General features: G+C 43.5%; 1 protein-coding gene across 1 annotated transcript; it reads right to left on the reverse strand.

The window, feature by feature from the left end:
* Nucleotides 1-2,327: 2,327 nt before the first annotated feature.
* Nucleotides 2,328-21,232, reverse strand: crispld1a (cysteine-rich secretory protein LCCL domain containing 1a). The gene is made up of 15 exons (XM_030397639.1): nt 20,898-21,232; nt 19,963-20,276; nt 11,354-11,472; nt 9,121-9,253; nt 8,912-9,027; nt 8,216-8,316; nt 7,932-8,123; nt 7,170-7,230; nt 7,012-7,078; nt 6,770-6,900; nt 6,609-6,652; nt 6,416-6,488; nt 6,243-6,318; nt 6,018-6,151; nt 2,328-3,306 (listed from the first exon to the last, which is right to left on the reverse strand). Exons 2-15 carry the CDS (start codon nt 20,230-20,232, stop codon nt 3,255-3,257), a joined length of 1,569 nt encoding a protein of 522 aa, XP_030253499.1. The 5' UTR covers nt 20,233-20,276; nt 20,898-21,232; the 3' UTR covers nt 2,328-3,254.
* Between the last annotated feature and the right edge of the window lie 1,200 nt (nt 21,233-22,432).

Genomic DNA, 22,432 nt, shown 5'->3' on the forward strand with positions numbered 1-22,432 from the left:
TCTTTCTTCCCCCCTGAACGCCACCTACCACCACACCCCGCTGTGAGTTTTGACACCTGTCTGATGTATGCCCCTCTCTTCTCTCGCAGGACGTGGGCGCACAGGGACGGCCTATCAATCACGCCATGGCTCCTTCTGGCTCTGAGCTCAGCCAATCAAAAGTGACTGGGTTTTTTCAAACGTGATGAGTCATGTAAGCGTGTGTGTATATGTTTTTTTTAGCTTGTTTTTCTAGCGTGTGATTTGGGGCGACTGTACACTCTAAATGAGGCAAACACAGTTGTAAACCTCCTGCAGACACACACAGTTATCTTCCCTTTTTCCATGTTTCAAGACCAAAAAGTGGTTTTCCACATGTTGTGAGGGTCAGTGTGCATGTAGCATGTGCTCTCCCACATGTACACCCATAAAAGCCATTCATTTGAATTAATTTAAAGGGGCAGTGTGCAGAAATTCAAACTGAGAATTATATTATTTACAATATGAATGAGGTACAAACTCAGAAATTTAAATCTTTTCCATAACTGAATAAACAAAGTGCTCTCCTTTAACAAGACCGCATGTACACCGTGTCACACTGGTGTCACCGGGCCAGTAGCTGCATGTTCAGCCCATCACGTTAGATTTAGTAGCACATGTCTGGGGAGTAACAAAGACTGGCAGCTTGAGTCACAATGTATCGCAGCCCTCCACACATCATAACACAGTCAGACACGGATATGGTGGAACCCATTACGGGCCGGTCATTTTCGCCCCATTGCCGCTCGGAAGCAAATGAGGAGTGACGACTCCGCTCCCTGGCGACGAACTGTAGGAGGCAAGCTGGGACATTTAGAAATCAAACGCTTCGGCTCTCCGAGGTTTGAATGAATAACCGGTTTGGATGTTGGGAAGAGGGGTGCCACAGCCTGAGAGACTTTTTCTCAAATGCAGCAATGGATATGTAAGTCTGGGGGATTGGGTTCAGTCTTCATCCAAGCCACAAAACCTACCACTTCAGCGGCTCCCCGAGGTACTTTGATCTTCGGTGTTCGGGCTCTGCATGCTTATCCGCTGGGTTAAAGCAAATGTGAAACGACTCATTGCTCAATGAGGTTTCAGAGCAGATTGTCAGCTTTTTACATGAGGGTATTATGAGGCGTATTAGAAGAACTGTTCAAGGACCGTGACAGCCGTCTGCGACATGTTTCCCAGCCTTCAGACTGCAAATATTTGATCATTTCAACAGACGTTTTTCATTTGTGCTCTATTCTGTCTGCCGCGTCTGCATCATCAAAATACTCATCCATGATTTATCTTTGACTACGCTCGAGGTGGAATGAATCTGAGGCAGGGTGTTGCTTGAGGCTGGGATAAATCAGCACAAGCAAACATGCGTCTGAGTTATGAACGTGTTACTTCAGTGGCAGACTCAGGGTGTTTGAGGGGCAGGGGCGATAGAAAAAATTATAAGGGCACCACATGAATGGTCGGGAAGGTAGTCATTATATTTTTATACTGACCTCACCATGTTTTGCACACTGGAAGGGCACTCGATCATGTTTTGTCTGACATAGATGCATCAGAGAGGGAAATTTTGCAGGCTTCTGGTGCACAGGGACACTGAGGGGGCAAATGTAACATTTCATGAAGCTTTTCTTGAAGTGTTAGCTCAAAAGGAGATACTTGAATTGATTAAAAATATTTATTGTACTACAGCACCATTGAGGTTTTTTAGCTTTAAAGATTCAATATGTATGGATTGTTGAGTTCATACTACAATTAAATAGCAGATCATCATAGTAACTGCTGCTATCTGTAGCTGCTAGTTTTCTCTGTTAGCAGTGCAGTTAGCATTTATATTAGCTGACCCTGACTGGACTGGGATCTCGCAGCGCCTCTTGAGGGACACTGGTAATCAGTTTAATCTAACATTCTAACCTATTGCATCTTTACAGATAAGACGATAATAAAAAACCAACAATACCAAATGAGTTTTATGCAGTCTAAAATTTCCAGAGTAATGAATATAGTGACATCCAGTGGTGTGGTTGCAGATTACAACCAAGTGAACACCCCTCGTGTCACCCTCCCCTACACTGACTGCTAAAATGTGAAAATACTTCTCTAAAATCAGCGTTTTGTTTGGGTGTTCTGGACTACTGTAGAAACATGGCGGACACCACCACTGATTATACTCTAATGAAAACATAATTATGAATAATATATTTGAATTTTGCCAATAGGTCCCTATAAATCTTTAGTGTGTATGCAGATTAAATGTGCAAAGTGCTTTTGCGAAAGCATAGAAGAGCATCACATTGACACTGAGTGCACAAGAATTGTGGTGGTTGTAATATTTTATTGCAAAATGGACTTTTCCTAACAACTTGAGGTAGGAAAATACATAATGATGCACAGAGAAACAGTAACAAAAAATACATTTAAATGTCCATTATATTGATTGCAGCTCGAGAGAAAGCTGAGAGCTGGTAAAATATGAACGAAGAAACCTCCATTCCTCTACATACCGTATGAAATGAAACTGTTGCATAGGATAACTTGTGTTTATCAATGTCAAAGGAAGATGAATAGATATGACTTGAAAACATCTTTGGGGTGCACGATGGAGGTTTTGTTTTGGAGCATGACAACTTTGAGGGATGAGTGTACTGCCCGACCTGCAGGGAGCTTTAACTAAACCACATTATCTGGAAAAATAACCAAACAAACAAAACTCGTCACACTGGCAATCACAATAACAATACAAAACAACATATAGCAGCATCCTTTATAAATCATATTGATATAAAGCATAATCATACAAAAATAAATGCATAATTTTGTTCCCCAGTCATTACAAAAGTACAAAATATGACAAGAAACCTCTGCAGAGCACCAGTAAAAATGTGCCAGACTTATTACAATTAAGTGCCATTATAATGTTTTATCATTCTATTACAGGTAATAGGTAATGGCACGAAGACATATTAACAATTATGTACAACAATATATATTTACAGTTCATAACATTTCTTGCAAGAGATGATAGAATGAAAACTCCGATGCGAGTGAGCGCTGACAGTTTCTCTTTGTGTGTGTGTCAAGTTTTTTGTTGCCGGGGCTTTCGCTGTCATGGAGACAACCTCTAACCCCTGAAGTGTAGCAAAGCCAAAAACATTTCAGTCATTGAGTTTGACAACAGGGCTTGATTACAGCCTATTCACCAGCCCAAGTGCGCTTTTCTTGTTTGGCGAAGCCGCCCTCTGGGGCACTCAAATCACAGCAAACACCCGGAACGCCTTCCCTCCAGGAGGGTTTTGAAGGCTGCGGGGAAGAGAGAGAAAACAAGAGGGGGGGCAGAGAGGCATGTGTCAGAAACAGATCATGTCTCCGCCTTTTTTTGCAGAGAGACGCGGATGACATACACACAAAAAAAGATTGAGTTCGAAATGTCCACGTCAGTGTGTTGTCTGACACTCCGATGACAGATAGGACGCACACAGATAGAGGTAGACGCTCCCCGAGAAAACAGATAAACCAGCCATTTTCACACTAACACAGGGGACTTCACGTGTTAATCCAGCAGAGACAGACGTGTTGTGAAGTTAAAGGAGACAGATGAATGATGGGCAGATACTAACAGACGTCAGGCATCTCAGTGGAGTGACTAAGATAAATGTGGCGGAGAGAGACAAGGGAGGAGAGGACTGTAGAATAAAATGACAGTGTGTGTTTGTTCGTGTGTGCGTGTGTGAGTGTCCTCCACACAGGTCATGTTTACAACAGCCATTCCTCAGAACAATCCAAAGTAGGTGCAATTTAACATCTCTTAAAAAAAAAACTAGACCAGACCCTACAGTATGTGGGTCACTTGAGCTTTAAACAGAGGCTGGTACGGACCTGTAACCTTAATGCTGTTGTAAAGTGGTACGGCATGGATTCAACACATGCTCTCACTCTATAAGCATCAGCGGAGTCCTTATCCCTGCCAATCCTTCCTTTGTTAGCAGTTGAATGTGATTCATTTTCAGTCACCGAGGAGTCATTATGTAGAAAGATGGTGACAAAATCTACCTGACAGTGAGAGTAATGGGACGCCAAAGTTGTCACTAAAATTTTGGCACATAATTTTTGATTCCGTGCTGCCAGAAACAATTCACTCAGAGCCGAGGATTATTATATCATTCAATATCAGAGAGGGGCGTTGAACATTATTAATATGTCTCCTAATTCAAAAAGTCACACTTGCTCAGTCTTGTTAACGCCTTGAGAGGTACATTTTTACACTCTTTAAAGATCTGAATTGAGCAGGTATTTTATTGCCTGGCTTAAGCTTCTTAACATTCCAACAGCAGCAGTACAAACCAATGATGTCTCCCGTTTCCTGCTCGGTCTAAGTATGTGGCACCAAACAGGGTTGTCTCCTTTCACTTCTCCTCCTCTTTCACCCCTCAGCCCCTCTCAGCCGGCCAACGTACGTAAACTTCTATGCTGACGATGCAGCGCTCTGTTTGCAAACGTTCTGTCTCCTAATTGAGGCTCATTATTCTGTGAGGATGGGGTACCTTTATTTTATCCTTTTCAAATCTCACAGAGCTTAGACATCCCATTTCTGGCTTATTATGATCCTTCTTGGCTAACATGTGGACATGGTATGGACTGCTCTCAATCTCGCTGTCTGGGAATCTTTAATGACGAGCTTGTCTGGAGTAGTGGTCGAGGGAGCGGCTGTAGATAATATTCTTCCCCGAGGTAATATCAAAGAATCACTGCTGGCAATTGCATGATAAAGACATTTCATTTCCTATAAAGTCTGCTCAATAAAAGTCCCCTGTTATTTAGTTATTCATCTATGAAACAGAAAATCAGGAAATGTTGGGTTTTCACCACCAGGAACTTGTCACGATTCAGCTGAACAGCTGAAACCGAACATGATGAAAGAGCTAAATAAAGCTGAAGACATCTTAAATTACTAACAGGGGTGAAACTAAACTTCTGAGAGCCGAACACTGAGGCTTTTAAAAATGCCTTTCTCTCTCGTGTGCTGCCTAGATATGAGTCTTGCAACTCCGATCTTTAATACAACCAATTAAGCACATGCACACTTCCACCTAAGCCTAGCTTAACAATCTATAATGTCTCTGCATGACCTTACGAGCACTTCTATGTATTCTCCACCATGTTTGGTTCGGCATTAGGGGGAGACTGATTTGAAATGCATTCAGTTTTCAGGAGGTCTTATACAGAATCCATTCATTCCCCACGCGCGCTTTCGACGACTTGATCCAGCTTAAGGTTATATGCCATATTGGTTGGACTGAGCTAAACCTGTCCTCTCTCCTTCGCACTCTTTCCTGTTTTCTGGCCTCTTTGTTTTATTTATCTAAGCCGCTATATTAAACTTTGGACGCTCATCCGCTCACTGCCCTTTTTTGACTTACTACCTAAAAACAAACCCCTCTCAGAACTCCATTAAGATGCACTCATCTTCTCTACACTAATTGCCAGGCAATTAATTATTCCAAACCAGATGCATGCTAATCACCCTGCTATGCACACTGCATGAGAGATTCAACGGACTGCCTGCATCTTGAAAAGATTGGGTCCACATGGGAGAGCCGAGTGGATAAATATCTCTCTACCTGAGAGCCATTGATTACTCATCCATCCACTCCGAGCCACAGCAAATTAACCCCTTCACCTTCCAAGGCAGGCTGCTGACTGGGACCAGTAAATTAAACAGTTAATTCGATGACCGTGTGCTGGAAACTTTATTTTTATTGTCCATGTGTTCTCTTTTATTGTGGTATAATTTATAGAATATTGATTCCACAGAAAATGTGAAGTTTTTGTTACACAGATATAAAATATCTACTGATCTGCATCAACGATCAGCCTCCAGCACAACGCAGAAGTTTCACAGAGCCTCTTTAAAACCTAAAAATAATTTAGTAGCTTTTCCCTAAAAATTGCACATGACACACACATCTTGCAGTACGCACATACTAGCCTCGTATTGCAGTTTGGCTACGTACCTCTCTGAGAAAATGCCGTTTTGGTATGAAGCAATGTAGTGTCTCCGCTTGTCCACCGGCATCACATCGATGTAACCACCCACATCATTCTTGATTACTCCCGCGTGGACGGCGGATCGGCATATGCTGGACTTCTACAGAGGTATGCAGGAGGGAAAGGTGATGTAAGAGATGTTGATTCATTTTGAGTCTTTGATGGTCCTGGTGGTGAATCGTCAGACTTACATCAGAGTATGTTCCGGTACCTATTACTCTGGAGATGTGAGGATTCTCTTCTAAGCAGCTTCTCGGGCAGTATAACCTGAAAAAGGAACGGATGGACATCGTGACTTGAGCTCACATAAGCTAAACATATGACAAAGGCTGACAGGGAGGCAGAAACTAAACCAGGTTCACACCTTGGGCAATGTTTCACAGGCTTTTGGTACGAGCACAGCTGTGCGACGGTGCTCTCACATGTGATGGCTTTGACTGCAAGAAATAATTACAGCCAGTGTCAGCAAGCACAGTTTCGGCACAGCTTATAATGAGCAATTTAACATAAAATGTGACGTATCTTTAATTACAGTGTCACGTTATTGTCAGACCAACCTGCGACTCTGGAAACCGTGAAGGAATTAGCGCTCTGGTATTTCCTGTCAAGAGGAAACACGTTTACTTTCACTTACTGTGAGCATATTGTACAAGTCTCGTCGTCAAAAATCGTCAGTATGAACTCATGGTGGCATTGTTTTCTGATGTTATTGTCTCACCCTACGGACTGGACTCCGTTCTTGTTGGATTTGATGAAAAAGTCCTTTCTGCCTTGTCTTGTTACGTCCATCCATCCTCCATCGTTATCGATCACACTGGCATGTAGACCGGCTCTGCACACGCTGGATTGCTGCAAACAGATGCATTTTATTTACATTAAGGGCATTTTTCTGCCAGGTAGCCCTCCAGTATCTTGCTCAAAGGCACTTGAGGAGACCTCATCATAAGCTTGTGTACTCACCATTTCATAGTACACTGTCCCAACTACTTTTCCTGTAGCGTCCAGGCACCCAGCTGGGCACTCGTATCTGCAGATTTAAAATAAGAAAAATGAGGTGAAACGTATGCGTATACTCCATGTTGTTTTGTTGCTTTTATCATATTTCTTCTTAACTGTACCTATTACATGGTGTTCCTTTGCACTGATCCCGCAGCTTCGTGTCACAGGTCACAAGCTGAGCTGAAAAACACAAACATAAAAGGCCTTTCAGCGCTCGCACGGAAACCAACTTGCACGGACCGGCTCCTCCGATGCAGACGACTTGTTTCTAAAAGCCAGAGTTGAGTGAAACCCAGCTAGAGACCTTTGTTGTGATGCTACAAGCAGCAGAGAGGAGAATTCCTGCAAGGAGGTTCAGGGTGGTCAGCAAAACTGGAGGAAGCATCTCAGCTTACAAGCCCAGGCCCCTTGCACTGCGGAGAGGAAGCCATTTAAAAACCACAGCGAGCCCCTCTCACCCCTCAACCCCTCTCAGCCGGCCAAAAGCAAACACACACTCTGGGGATCGTGCTTAAATAGACCTCCCCTCCCTTGCTCCAAAGAGTGACTTGCAATATTAAGTACACTTCAGGAACTGTCAAGGTTAATCAGACAGATGACAGATAAAGGCCACAGAACATCAAGGCAATTTAAGATAAATTGCAAGAAAAATATTTCCGGCCAAGGTCTTTTTTTTTTTTTGCTCTCGTTATCCGTTATTGCTTGTTCAACACTTTGGCTATTCACAAATTCTCTGACCCAATTTAAACAAAACAAAGTTTCCTCTTTTTTTCTTTTCTTTTAGATCATGTCCTGTGCACCTCCCAATCCTAAAACAGTTCCTACACCCCGCATTTTGCGATGAAACTAGACCCAGAATAAACAGCTAAATGGCAGCTTACACATCTGCTGTGTGTTGACCACTTCATTCTTCTGCAGGTCCTCTGTGGGGGGCTTGGTGGGGGCCGGGGCAGGGAGACTGGGAGGCTCAGGCCTGGGGGCCCTGGGCCGGGGCTTCTGCGGAGTGCGGGGGGCCTCCGGCTCAATGAAGTTGTTTTCTTCCGTTTCCTCTTGTGGAGGGTAGGAGCTGTCATCTTCGAGTAAAGTCACAAAAACAGGGCACGGTAAGCATATTTTTTCCTCAGGTCTTTATTACTCTGTCGTCTTCTGTTTTCTCCACACATACCTTTGTAGCAGAGATTGTCCTTGCAGCCTCCTCCGTAGCTGGGAGGACAGGCAGAGCATGGGGTTCCATGTTTGTAAGGCGAGTGGCCCCACCAGTTTCCCCTGTTCAGGTCATACGACAAGAGAGATTTACTGAAGTGAACACATATTACTTCCTATGCAAAATTTGAAAAAACAAAAAAAACAAAACATAAAATGACTTCATACAGCTTGTCTCGGTAAATCCAAGCCTCCTGAAGCTATATGAAAAGATATTTACACCTTTTATATAGCTGAAATCTTCACTGAAACTAAAAGCATTAGCTCGCACCCTGTCTCCCTGTGGGTACACAAGTTCAACCATGCATCGAGGGTGTAAATTACATCTTTTCATATCAACTTGGGATCTCTCAGGGGGGACATTGATTACACCGGACGACTTGTATGGAGTCATTTTATGTTTTTGTTTTCGGTTGTTTTTTTACATTTCAAAACAAGTCCCCATCTCCTTCAGTTATCAAAATCAATACTGCAACGAATTCTGGCTGTGAGGCTCCAGAAATGTTCGGTGGACCAACTTTCCATCAGTATGGGGGCGATAAGATAATGACTGAATTTTCATTTTTGGGTGAACTGTTCCTTTAAGATTCTCGTTTCTGTTTTTGGCCAGATTATCAGTCATGCAGCTGTGAAAGACAATCACAACAAATGTGCTTACTTTGGCGAGTAGTTGCAGACAAGATAGACGGCTTTGGCCCAGATCTGTCCCCACACATTCATGTTGTAACACATATTGATGGCACAGCCAATCCGGCTGCTGGTGGCCCAAACCAGCTGAAAAAAGGATGATAAGAAAGACTGTGAAAAAACTCACTGTAAAGTAATACAGTTGCAAAATGATGAATCGTACCATCCAGACATAGCTACCTGTGTGTAATGAGTACAAACTGGGCCGGAGCATCTGAAGGGGCAGTAGGGGTTACACTCCTGGGGGTAAGGGAAGGAGTAGTCCTTCACTTCGTCGTACCAGGCCTGCACATGGAACGTGGGAGGACGAAACCTGGAGAGATGAGTAAGTGCACCTGTGATGACAATGTTCCATAAAAACATTTCTATTGTCTTGTGTCTCCGTAGGTGTAGGAGGTGGTACTGTGCATCAAAGGCGTTCTCTGCTTCCCGCAAGTCGTCTTTTTAGAAACCCACATGCACGATATCCGTATAGTAGATGGCCCTAAAGTGTTAAGACATATTTCAATAGGCATCATTTTATCAGCGCATCACAATGAAGGTCTTGGATGGTTTCTAAGAGTTTATAAAAATGTTAGGTGTCAGTAGTAGCAGAGGAGGTAACATTGAAATAAAGCTGGCGAGTCATAACCACAGTAAGGTAAACACATCTGTGAAGACGGCCATTAAGCTTCAAGCAGGCAATCAAGCATTTGTGCACTCTGAATAAATTGCAGTAACCAAAGACTGACGCTGATTTGGCACCAGGTGTTGCTAGTTAATTTGATCAGAATCTAGCAGACATCTTGACTGTGGAGGGACGTGATTAGATGTGGAACAAGAGCCTCTTATGTGAAGCGGTGCTGTTTTCGGATGCTCTATGGGGGACTGAGTGAGCAAACGAACACACAAATTAACACATCATAGAGACCGCTGCCACTGACATGTACATTCACTTGAAGTATATTCAGAAGTATAGAGGTGTTTTTGGCTCATTGGTATAGGTAAAGTATGCAAATGGCCATGGTTGCTTTGCTTTCATGAGGGATATGTCCAAGGTATCTTGTTTTCATACCATGGATACATTTAAATTTCATTAATATGTCCTCCGAGTGAGTGTCCTCATGTAGGGTCAAAATTGAAAAAGGTACCGCAAACTGAAATGAGCAAATGTAATGAATCTTACTTGGCTAAATTTCTCGTGGAAAGTAAAACAGTGCATCCTGGCCAAACAGGTAGCTAGCTAGCAGTTGTGCTAAGCTAAAGCGAGTGGATTTTATGGTGCTATATTGGTTACATGAAGTTAACAGTGCGCCCCAACAAGCTAGCTAGCAATTGTGCTAAACACAAGCTCAGTAATTAACAGATTAGTGCGCACACAGACAGAAATGTAAATTCAAGTTATGATTTTATGTAGCGTAACAAGTGGATTTAATGCATTTTGTGGTGCTAAATTGGTTATATGACGTAAAACAGTGTAGGCTAATTCAACAAGCGAGCCTGCAGTTGTGCTAAACTAAAGCCCACATATTGACATGTCATATAGCTTGTTTAATGCATGTATATGCAATATATAGAAAAAAGTTTTGGTTTCATTGAGAGTGTAAGGAGTAGGTTTTATAATGCTTAACTGCCCAGAGGAAGATTTTACTGCTCAAAGCTTGCTCCTTTATGGCTATGGAGCCGTAAAGCTCAATGAGAGTTCTCATTTCAGTCTCGTTGTAGTCTTTTTTGGTCTCAAACATTTCTCATTTGTTTCTCCTAAAATTCCTTAGGAGCAATAGGTGAGACTTGAGACTTCACCGCTTAAACCTTGCTCCTTTCCAGCACTGGAGAGGCATTCTGAAACTTCATTGAGAGCTTGATGAGATCTCCTTTGAAACTTACAGGGAGCCCAAGTTGAGATTTTCTGCACTGTTTCTCAGGAGAAACAATTGAGAAACAGGAGAAATCAGCCACAGCCTCACTTTGGTCTCACATAGATCTCATAGTTGTCTAGGAGAAATGAACGAGACACTACTGAGATCTCTTTTCCAATTTTCGTTTCCTCTGGGTGGTTATATAGAGTTAAACAGTGCACGTGAAGGTAGCTAGCAGTTGAAAAAGCTCACTAAAGTAACAAGATGAGTCTGAAGGGTTCAAACATGATTAAGAGTTCAGGAAAGAAGAAAAAACAAACATTCTGCAAAATAAATATCTGGAAAGAAATTTCAAACACGTCTTTGCTTTTTTTTTGTGAAATATTAGATATCCTTCCCCTCTTTGGGCCGGTTATTTAAGTGAAACTCTCTTGAAGGGAAATCTAACCTGGAGCACTAAATCCGGTTATATGCTGACATTAAAGACTGAATTATGTTTTCTGGAGGGAGATTTTTATCCTCAACCTTTTGATGAATTAAAAGGAAAAAAAAAACCACTGTGCGTGCTTGTTTACCGTCCCCAGTGTGCTCCCAGATTCTGTCCGATCTGAGGCAGTAAACTGGCAGGACCGTGCTCCCACAGACAAGTCTCTGCCCACTCCTCTGCTGTTCGCTCCAGCTCCGTGTCCCACACCTACACAGGAGAGAAGATGGAAAAATAGAAAAGATTAGAAGAAGTGGAAATAAACCGACCCACTGCAACATATAATATTGCTACTAATGGGCGATAAGATGTAGAAATGTCGGGTCAAAGGACAGATAGTGAGGAGCTGGATGTATTTACTGCCTTACAAGGTTTGTTCAGTTGTCAGTGATGTGATGTGAGGTGGTATTCACATGCGCGCCGAACCAGGATAATGTTATAATAAGTCATAGGCACTGGAAGCTGCTACGGCTAAGCAACTGCACTAATTTCAGCAGAACTACGTTTATGTGCTGCATAAAGAGCTCTTAGACTTTCTTCTTGCTGCTACAGGTTTTTCCTGTAGGATTGGGTGTTATTCAAAAAATGCAAAAAAGCTGTTTTTCCTTAAGTAATACCTTCCATATGTCTCTGGTGAGATGTCTGGGTGCAAGCTTTCGTTTCACTTTACCTCTCTCTGAATTGCCCTCTCGGTTAAGTTTGGCTCTGGTTGGATACTAAGGGATCATATTCCCCATTCTGGGGTTTTCTGGGAATGCAAAGAGTGTCCTTCCTCCCTGCTGACCTACATTCTACCATAAAAAAAAAAAGTTAGAATAACACCAGCTGTAATTCCTCCGAAGGAAACTGTATGTTCCTCTAATTGCACACCTTCGTGTTCCCGGTCAGCGTGGGATATCTAATGTAACAGGTTTTTGACGAGAAAGTCAATTAGTTTACGTGTGAGTGTGCACAGATGTGTGTTTGTGTGTGCGAGCGGGAGGTGTCAGGAGTTTTCACATTTCACACGTCGGGCCCTGGAAGTCATAGCTTACGCTCAGTGAAATCTCATCCAATAACAGACACTCGTATAACTCCCCCCCCCGGCCTTCCACCACCTTCCTCCTCCATCGTCCGTCACCCACTTTCAGTCCCACCAGAAACAACTGCTGTTCTCTGCATTGCTCCCAAAACACACACACCTACCTAACAACAGGATGTCTGGCAGTGCTGCAATTTAACTCTCTACTCCGAACAGTCTTTTCAGCTCTTTCTGGGAATCTTGTCGAGTGTTGATGTGTTCAAATCAACACCACCGGAGCAATATTGGCGGACTCCGCCATGATTGCGAAATGCCTTGTCAGATTTCCACACAAAGCTTTCTTGAAAAACGTTACGTAACTGGCATGTAGAACAAATAAACAGCTGGAGGTGTGGAGTATATTTTTCATTCATCTCAACACCTGCAAAGAGGAGAGCGTACCAGTGCCATAGTAGATGCCTGTGGTCTGTCTTGCACAGTGAGGCCAAATGATGACTGACAGAGCCAGGGCCAAAACAGGAATGCAGATTTGTTTACCAGAACCCCTGTCTCTGCTCAGAAAATTACCTCCGTTGGCAGTGAGCTGCAAATAAATGTCAGTATTGTCATATTTGTTTTGTTATCCCTGGTTAACCAGTGTGTTTTTTTTTTTTTCACATATTAGGTCACAATGCTGAAACTGAAACACTGAAGAGATTTACAAAGGTAACAGGTTACATAATAGGTTTACATGCTTCAAAAAACACATCATTTCTCTCATATTGTCCAGTGCTACAGCAACATATTCCCCCTGTGTCTGAAACACTCTGTTTTAGCTTCTGGCTCTTTAAGGCCTCGACTCCTAAATCCCCACTCTGCTCTGATTGGTCACCTCAAGCATGCCTGACCCAGCACCGCTAACAACATCAGAGCAGCTGTGCTGAATCAATTCCTTACGTGCCAAACTAGCTGCTAAACATAAATTATGGAAATGTGTGACATGGTGACCTAATGTGATGTCACAAAGTCACAGAATTAAAGAAGGGACTACTGACGAGGCGTTTCAGGAGCAGCGTTTTTCTGTGGGAGAGAGGAGCTTCTGTTGGTGCGGACTTTGACCTTTTTTAACTTTCAAGATCTTCTACGTACACGAGAAGACACATAAAAAACTGAAGGAAAGGAAAACAAATGAAATAGCATAATAGGTCTCCTTTAAGCTTGGTAACCCTCAGTCGTGAAAGAATGAAGAAGGGAGCTGTTCACTTAAAACAGCTGTTTATTTTAAATTAAACAGGTTTCTGTGACCTCTTCGCACAAATAAATAATCAATTTGTGCTCTGATAAACAGATGAAAACCAGCACATTGAGCTGTTTTAACTACCAAATGATCTGTACACCGCAGCACACAGGACATTCTGTACTCGAGCGGGGTCATCACAAGGTTTCTGAACATTTATGAATGGTTATGGGTCAGAAAACATTCAGCTGTGGCCGCAACTATAGTAGGTTTCGAGCCAAAAGTGACCAAAACTCTGGCTACGATGTCTTGTAGGGAAAAGTGGCTGATGTGATTATGGTCTCTGTGAATTGCGATGCAATTGAAGCACGTCTTATATAATATCAAATACGAGCGGCCGCTTCCAGCTGAGGGGCTCATTTCATCGTCCTCGAACTCGCAGAGAAAGCAGGCTCAGAAAGTGTCGAGTGAGACACATATTTTTCAGCTGTTGGATCTGGTGCAGAGTGCAGCCGCCTTGTCAAGCTGCTGTTGTTTGCACTGTTAGCCCAGTAGGGGAGGACTCGTACCCAAGACCCCCTCCACACACATAGACACACACACACCACGACCACCACCCACTCTGGCCACACTTCTGCTGGGGCCCGTAAAGAAAAACACCTCCCCTGCTAAAGTCTTTCAGCGCTGTGCGCACAGCATTGTGTATTTCGCTTCACACTTCATTTGCGGCCAGGTTTTTTTTTTTTTTCTCTCTCCCGCTCTCTCTTCCTTGGTCATCTGGTTGCATTCCATGGGGTACTTCCTTTGCAAGTTTGGGTTTCCTGTTTAAAATCAATGGTGCATGCAGAGAAATACTAAAAAAAAAATAAATAAAAGATTAAAAAAAAAGCAAAGATATGGGAATTGGTTGAGAAAAAAAGTTAAGGACTCTGACAGAGCACATGAGTAGGTGACTTTCTAAGGAGCTTAAAGGTAGGAAAACTGATCGATAGTTAAAAAGAAATAAAACGCTGTACAGTACATTCAGGAAAATTTTTAAGAATCCCCCTCACTGGTAACGAGTATTCAGTGTCTGATGCAGTCCAGCTCACATCAACTCACATCAGAGGTAATTGGGCTGACCATTGTCCGAATTTTGTCAACCAGCGAATACCATTATCTCCATTTATCATGTTATGACAGGAACACAGGACAGAAGAGGGCTTGCAATTATTGTGGGCATGACTTGAACAGAATGCTGTTTCACTTACTGGGTATTGTACGACTATTTTTTTTCAACCAAAATGAGTGCATATATGTGGGTAAACCCGCTTAAAAAATAGGCAATTGACTCCTTTGCCATTGCTAGCAGTCTCTCTTTCCGCCTCAGTGCCGACTGACGATGTTTGAAATTGTGTCCATGTGTATCGAGGTGTATCTGAGTGCTAATATCCTTAACTTTAATGAGTGTCTCACTGAAAAGGGGCGAACATTAGCATGGTCACCCAGGTGTCATATTTCCATCAATGTCAGCTGGAGCCGAAATACCCGTGACTACTGCTTAGTCATTTGACCCATTCCCTGTCATGGTTTTGGGTTTTGGTTTAAGCTTTTCCTTTTTTTATTTTGTAGGTTTTATCCTCATCTGTCTTCTTCAGATTTACTTTTCCTGTATTTGTCTTTTTACCCTGTGTATTTAGACCATGCGTGTTTGTCTGTTTCTTCCAAGATTTCCTTGGTTGCCCTTTAGATTTCTCTTTATTTTTCAGATTACTCATTTGGACATTTTCTTTGTTAGACTTGTTTTTTTACCTGGACTTCACCAGCTGCCTTCAGTTATTTGTGTTGCTCTACCAGTTTCGGTTCCACTGCCAGTAAGTTTAGTGTCTGTATACTTGTGTCATGCCTTTTCCTTTTAGCTAAAGACATAATTTCCAATGATGACAAAAGCCAGATGTTAGTGGGTATAAGTAAGTTTTTTTTTCCAATGTGAAAGGGGTATAGATGAGCCAGACATGTAAATAGTAGGGTCAGCCTGGTGTTTTGATATTGGGCTTTATAATATCTCACGTCACATGATCAATATTATCAATCATAAACAAAAATACAGGCTATCAGCTACCAAGATATACAATATAACTTCACCAGATGCACAAAAGCATTCTGGCCACAAGCAATAAGTAGTTGAAGAAGAAAGACTTTCTGAGTCTTTTTGGCACAGGTAACTCCAGAGTCAGCACAGAATCATCGACAGACCAAACGGGCTGCAGCTGTAGTACAGGAATCACAGCAGTGAAAACCCAGGTATGAGAGAGCTTACTAAAAAGGATGACTTTCAAGTGCCCCCAGAGACGTTTTTAGAAGAAGTTGGTGGGGGCAAGACCTGCCAACTGGACAGGATGTGGAACTGTAAGGATTTGATCTAAAGCAAACAGGGGTATGTCCTTGGCACACCTTCACTCCTGGAAGGTGTTTTCAAGGAGTGAGGGTAAGACAAGGACAAGTGAGAGGGAAAGTGTCAAGCCTCAGGTTGAAGGGACTGTCCTTAAGGACATTTTTAAAAAGCATTACTCTTGCTATGTTTATACCTGGTGTTCACACCACTGCAGCGAGATTTTAGGAAATGCTACTGGCCCCGTTTTAGTGACGTCTTGAGTTTTTTCAGATTAATGAGTCATAACATCCTTCCACCAATATCGTGTGACCATTTTCCAGAAGAAAACACGTTACATTAGCCTGTATGTATCAATGAGTCTCAACTAGCCGTGGCCATTATGTCATGGATAATGAGTCACAGTCGTTGCTGGTCGTGTTGTCTATGCTGTCTACTGCCTACATGTGCAGGAGGAAAGCCATTACCCGATCATTCTGTGACAGTTCTCATGCTCAGGGTCAGAATCAGCCCTAAAGAGAGAGCCGGTTCTGGGTGAAATCAGGAAGGCTTGTGCATGCACCGACAATGCATTAGGACTATGCCGACAAGTTGTTTCAGTCATTATCTGACAAGTTCTTAAGGCCATCACTATCTTCATGGGTCCAGACTTTGTCAAAACACCGAGTACAAATCCCAAAATGAGGGATCTTGGTGTAAACCTCTACCAAACACTTGGCTTGCCAGAACGCTTGGGAGCTACGTACGTTCCCTGAAGTATCCGCGGAAGGTGCTTTTACAAGCTATTCGGCGTTAAGGGCATTTGGAACAAGAGCTCTGTTTACAATCTTTACATTAATTCAAGCTAGTTCAGCGTGGGCATTGGACTCCCACAAGGGTACGCCTTGTTGCCTCTCCTGTTTGTGTTTTTTTATGGACAGGATGCAGCCGGTGCAGGTGAGGCCCAGACAGTCTCCAGCTCTGTGACATTAGGGTGGCATCTTTTGCTATTTTGGGACAATGTTCTTTTGGCTTCACTGGAGCGTGACCTCGTCTGGAACACTGGGAGCAACAGTAAGTGATTTGGGAGGACCAACATTTTTCATACTGTGCACTCAGCTGCCGCTCTTTACATCTAGAGAAGCCAGTGGACTTCCCTTTCCTTGGAGGTTTTCTGGGTGTGACCAGCTGACCAGACCCGGGGGAAAACCCCAAGACACACTGAGGGGAATAAAAATCTCCAGGCTGTTCTGTGAGCTGCAGGAAGCAACTGGAATAAAAGACATGTGAATGGTAACTTTTTGCAACTGGAGTCTGATAGTGACCTTAAAATGTATAAGTCTAATTGCATTAATCTGAGTCACTTCTTCGCACTGAAGCTGTGTAAATACTGCTTCACATGTCCACATTGTTAGCCGCATAATCCTGTGATGAAAGTGACCGATGCTCGCAGCACACATGCCGAACCAAAATCTGTCAATACAGCTTTATCTTAAAGCACTAAACACCACCACCACCACCACCACCACCTCCTCACACCTGAGTGCAGCCCAGCGAAGCCAAGTTAAACATCAAGGCAGGTGGGGCCCTTTCTCCCATGATGCCATCTGTTTGTCTTGCAGCGCTTCAAACGCTGACACGTCTCTGTTTATACCTGTGGGTCAACATTTGAGCGAGAGGCAGAACCGCTGTCGCCCTACTGAAGGCGCATTGAGGCTTTTGTGGATCGCTACGGAGTGTGAATGCATATCCAAGGAATTTTTTTTTTTTTTTTGGGGGGCCTGTGTGTTGGATAATGACAGAATGGGAACGGAGCCACAGGGATAAGGGAGAGGGGAGGCAGAGAGAGGGAGAGAGGGCAAGAAGAGGAAACAGATGAAGGGGGAGGAAAGAGGGGAGGATTTGAATTGATGTTATCTCTGTGTGTCTGTGATGATTGCCACAGAGGGTCAGCCGGGTTATGGTTAAATACAATGGCAGACTCTAACAGAGCTGATGGGCGAATGGCTATGTACGTGTATGAGCGAGTGTGTGTATGTGTGCATGCAGGAGTGTGTAGGAAAGGCAGGGGAGCATGTCGATGAAGTCTTCCAGTACAGTGAAGCTGTGAGGTTTCTGAAAGGTGACAGCGGTTCAACACAGACAGGACAGGAAAGTATGAGAAATGTGGCGCCCCTTTCAAAATAAAGTGTAGAAGATGAGCAGAAATCCACAGTTCCTTTCCAGTAAGATTTCTTACTTTTCACTTAAAGGTCACATTGATATTTATTTTTCCAGACATTTTAATGTCGACAAATCATTTTGTTGGTATCACGTTGTGTCTGTGTTTCAACAGCACCAAGTCTTTTCAAAACATGTTTAAATTATTGCCAAGCCCCCAAGAGAGCGCCAGCCTTAAAAGCCAACTTTCGTATTTGCCAAACTGTGTAGTTACGACGTCAGGTAAAGCACTGGGGCTCAAAATGACTTTTTTCTTACTTTGGTAAATAAGTGGCTGTAAAACGGTGGAGGATAAATTGAGAGTCACAACCAGAGCAGAATGACTTGTTTCACTGTCATAAATTAAGGCATTCGGTCCAATAAAATCAGGAAAGTCCATCACTGTGTCCGGATTTAATGTAACGTCCTCGGTAAGCATAAGCAACATTAGCACTATTTTGCTAGCATTAGCAACATTATCTACATTACCATTAGACACTTCAGGGAGCAAATGATTTGAACAACATCGGTGTTGTGATGTGAATACAGTGGTCGGGGGGGAAATGTAATGCCACATTTGGGGGCTGAATGTTATCAGTAACACCTGTGGTTACATGTGGCACATGTGCCCATCGCTCTTTTCTCATTTCCTCCTGCCTCACTTAACCTCCTCACCTTCTTTTCAATTAGTTTGCCTCCTCTTGTGCTGTTTTCTGCCTCCCCATTCTGTTTGCAAATCTCCCTCGTCATTTTAACACCTCTATTTTTATTTACCTCCTCCTCGCTAGCTTTCACTCTCTTTCCCTCACCTCACGCCCTCTTGTTGTGCGCCTCTCCATATTTCACCCCTAGGTGCCCCTGAAGCTAAAATAAAAAAATAAAAAAAACCCAGCCAACTGTAACAGGAGACAGTAGAAAAAGGAGCTGTGCTCTGCTGGCTCAGCATTTCTCCACTAGAGTGTGCCTCAACCAGGAGCCTGCCAGGCTGAGTGGTGCACACACACACACACACACACTCCTCAAGTCCAACCTCTCAATTATATAATTACACAGTCCAGCAATTGCCCCCAGCAGGAACTGTTTATTTGCCTTTACCACAGAATAATACTCCCTTTTGTTCTGTCGCTCTTTAAGTGGAGATGAAAGGATGATAAAACCTCATTACCTTTTGCACAATGTATTGATTTTTTTCTACCTCCTAAGTGCTGCTGGTGGCAATGCTCCGCAGCGGTCAAGCAGCGCCTACACATGTAGTGTATTTGGAAAAGTTCCAGATCTGCGGAGCTGCACACTTTCTGAAGGTGTGGTGTGCCTGTGTGTGTGTGTCTGTGTGTGTGTGTGTGTGTGTGTGTGTGTGTGTGTGTGTGTGTGTGTGTGAGTGAGTGTGTGTGTTTAGTGGGGGGTGGACAGCTGGTAAAACAAGCCCCGGTGCTGTGCTCTGATTCTAATTGCGCTGTGAAAAGTGATCTGGCGCTGTACACACACGTGATGGCCAACGGATAAAGTCAAACAAATCTCTTAGCACGAGTAAGAGAACAGAAAAAAAAAAAACAGAAAAGCGCAGTAGTAATGTGATCATTGGCGAAGTTGGTGGAATTCTTTCACTTCTGGCAAAACAATCAAAGTCACATGGGTGCAGACTTGTGTGTGTGTGTGTGTGTGTGTGTGTGTGTGTGTGTGTGTGTGTGTGTGTGGAGGATGGTGGGGGTGGCTCGAGTGTGAAGGTGCTTAGATGCTGGCATGCTGCTCGTGTGTGAGCCAAGTGGGACGGGTGCCAGCTGGTCTGGTGACTGGGTCAGGTCGCTAAGTTATATGGTCTGCAAGTGTTGAAGACTCTCGGGGAGTTCAGAATGGGGTCACAGCGTTTGAACAAATGTAACCTTTGTGAGGTGTGGGAGTCCTCCGTCCACCTACCATGTACTCCATGTTGGAGGCAGGTGGGTACACCTGGCCGCGGAGCTTGTTGTGGAGGTCGAGGATGAGCTGGGCGTCGCTGTCGGTGATGGCCCTCTTCCCCCTGTGTTTGGCCTCCCACCAGTCCCCGTCCTCGTCAAGGTACTTGTCCAGAATCTGCTCCCAGCCTGTGGAGTTTGGGAGCATCACCATGGAGGTGGCCGCGTGGAGCAGCAGGAGGAGGAGGAGGGACACGCCCCTCAGACAGTGCACAGATAGATGCCTCATCATCCCGGGTGAGGTGGAGACAGTGATGGCGTGATGGTCAGTGTGAACTGGCGAAGGAGCCCAGACAGGAGAGCAAAAACAGGATTATTGGGAGGATTGGAACTGGTGTTCTGTATCAAATATGCTGAATAACTAGAGTCAATATTGAACTTGGTGAGGACAGTGCATTGGCTTGCAGACACTCAGTCTGGTGCAGTAAGGCTCATGAGGTTCACAGAGGGCAAAAAGCTGGCAAACCGGCGATGACTAGTGAAAGTGTGGATTAAAGAAATCCCTACGAGCGTTCCCCGAACTTCCTTTTTAACATTTTACAACTTTTTTTTCTTTCTTTTTTTTCTCCCTTAAATCAGGAAGGAGGAAGGACAGCTTGGGAGCCGTTCAAAACACACACTGCATTTCAAATCACATTAAGCACCGGGCCCTACAGTGGCAATAAATGTACTAAAGTGCACAGAATGATGCATTATGGAGCTAAATGCATTCACAATACTTTATGTACACACACATACTCTCAGCTGAACTTTTATTTGTGTGTAATGCATGCTGCACTGCTGACAGAGAGGCTGCTTAAAACGTGCCAAGACCCTAATGGAAAACTGTGAAGACTAATGCACAGTGAAACAGAAATGGAGTGTTGTGATTTAATGTAGACTTTAGAAATAATTTACCTTTAACGAATTGGAATGCGGCCCCGCTTTCTTGAGCTCCTGACAGGGATCTGGCTGTGAGGAGAAAAAAAAATCTTTAGCCGCAAGAAGAAGAAGAAGAAGAAGAAGAAAAGTCCGCCTTCAAAGTAAAAGTTGCAGAGCTCAGGTGGAGCGTCGCCGGCTGCCCATATGACATAAATCAGAGTGCGCGCTGCGGTGGCTTCACTCCGTTTTCATCGGTGTGGGAAACGAGCAGGGAGAGAGGGGCTCTTTCTTCTTGCGGGATTCTTGCACCAAAGCCGCTAAAGCATCACTTATCCACATTTTATCCTCAACTTGGCCGCGCTTGCAGAGAGCCGCCCCGGCCACGCCTCTCCACAGAAGAGTTGGCCCCCTGCTCCTCTGTGCCAAGACCTCAGCGCGCGTCCCGGGGTCGTGCGTGTGTAACATAATATAAGCAGAATCTTATTTTTGTTTCTTCTTCTTCTTCTTCTTCTTCTTCTTCTTCTTCTTCTTCTTCTTCTCCTTCTCTCTCTCTCTCTCTCTCTCTCTCTCCCTCTCTCTCTCCAGCGCTGTGCTCAGCAGGTTAAAAAAGTCATACAAAGTCTGAATTCCCCCATCAAAAAAAACAAAACAAAACAAACAGGCAATGTTCCTGCAGAGACTTATATTGTTGACTGGACCCGCTAAAATCAGAGGTAAATAAAGTTATAACCGAATGGCTCGACATATAATGTAAACCTTAACTGCGACATTTATTTATTTTCACAGGTTGAAAAATAATAATTCACTTGTGAACAACTGCCAAGCACACATGTGGACTTGTGTAGTTCAGTGCAAAAAAATGTAAATTCCACACGTATTACATTTTATTTTTGACAGGTCAACATTTTAGTTCACGCATACAGACAGCCAATCACATGTGACAATGTGCTGAAATCAGGAATTCATGCGTGACGTGAAAAATGTCACATGATTTTCATGTAGTAAACAAAGCTGATCACACATTAAAGCTCACACGAGGTCACAATTGTTATTTAAGTGTTTATTCATTTATACATTTTTTTTTTTATATCACACTCTTTGATTACCAAACGGCAACTTTATTCAATGATTGCTACCAAACTGATATCAAAGCAGCTTCTAAATGACCAGACCGTAAGTGGAATTTCCTGGCAAGCTTTGTTGCTATACCGCTGCTAAATGTAGTCACCTTGCAGATTCCTGGTTACCAGGTTCCAAACGTGGCAAGAAAAACCACCTCGGCGCTGTGTTCCCTTCACCAAACTAGCCTCTGTCTACACTTCCACTGCCCACGAATGGCTTACACCACCAAACATGCCGAGCGAAGGGAAACGTATGAAGAAAAGAAAGAAACAGAGAGTTGCCAGAACAGAAGGGAGTTGCGGTGACGTAGAGAGGAGGGCAAAACAGAGAGGGAGAATGACGCTTACAGCAGCTGTAACATGTAATTCAAGTTTCATTCGCACATGACATAATGTTAAATATGTCCTTAATATGATGCATCTTTGAAAAATTGGGTGTTAAAATGTTTC

The sequence above is a fragment of the Sparus aurata genome, chromosome 19, assembly GCF_900880675.1.
Source record: "Sparus aurata chromosome 19, fSpaAur1.1, whole genome shotgun sequence".
Classification (NCBI taxonomy): Eukaryota; Metazoa; Chordata; class Actinopteri; order Spariformes; family Sparidae; genus Sparus; species Sparus aurata.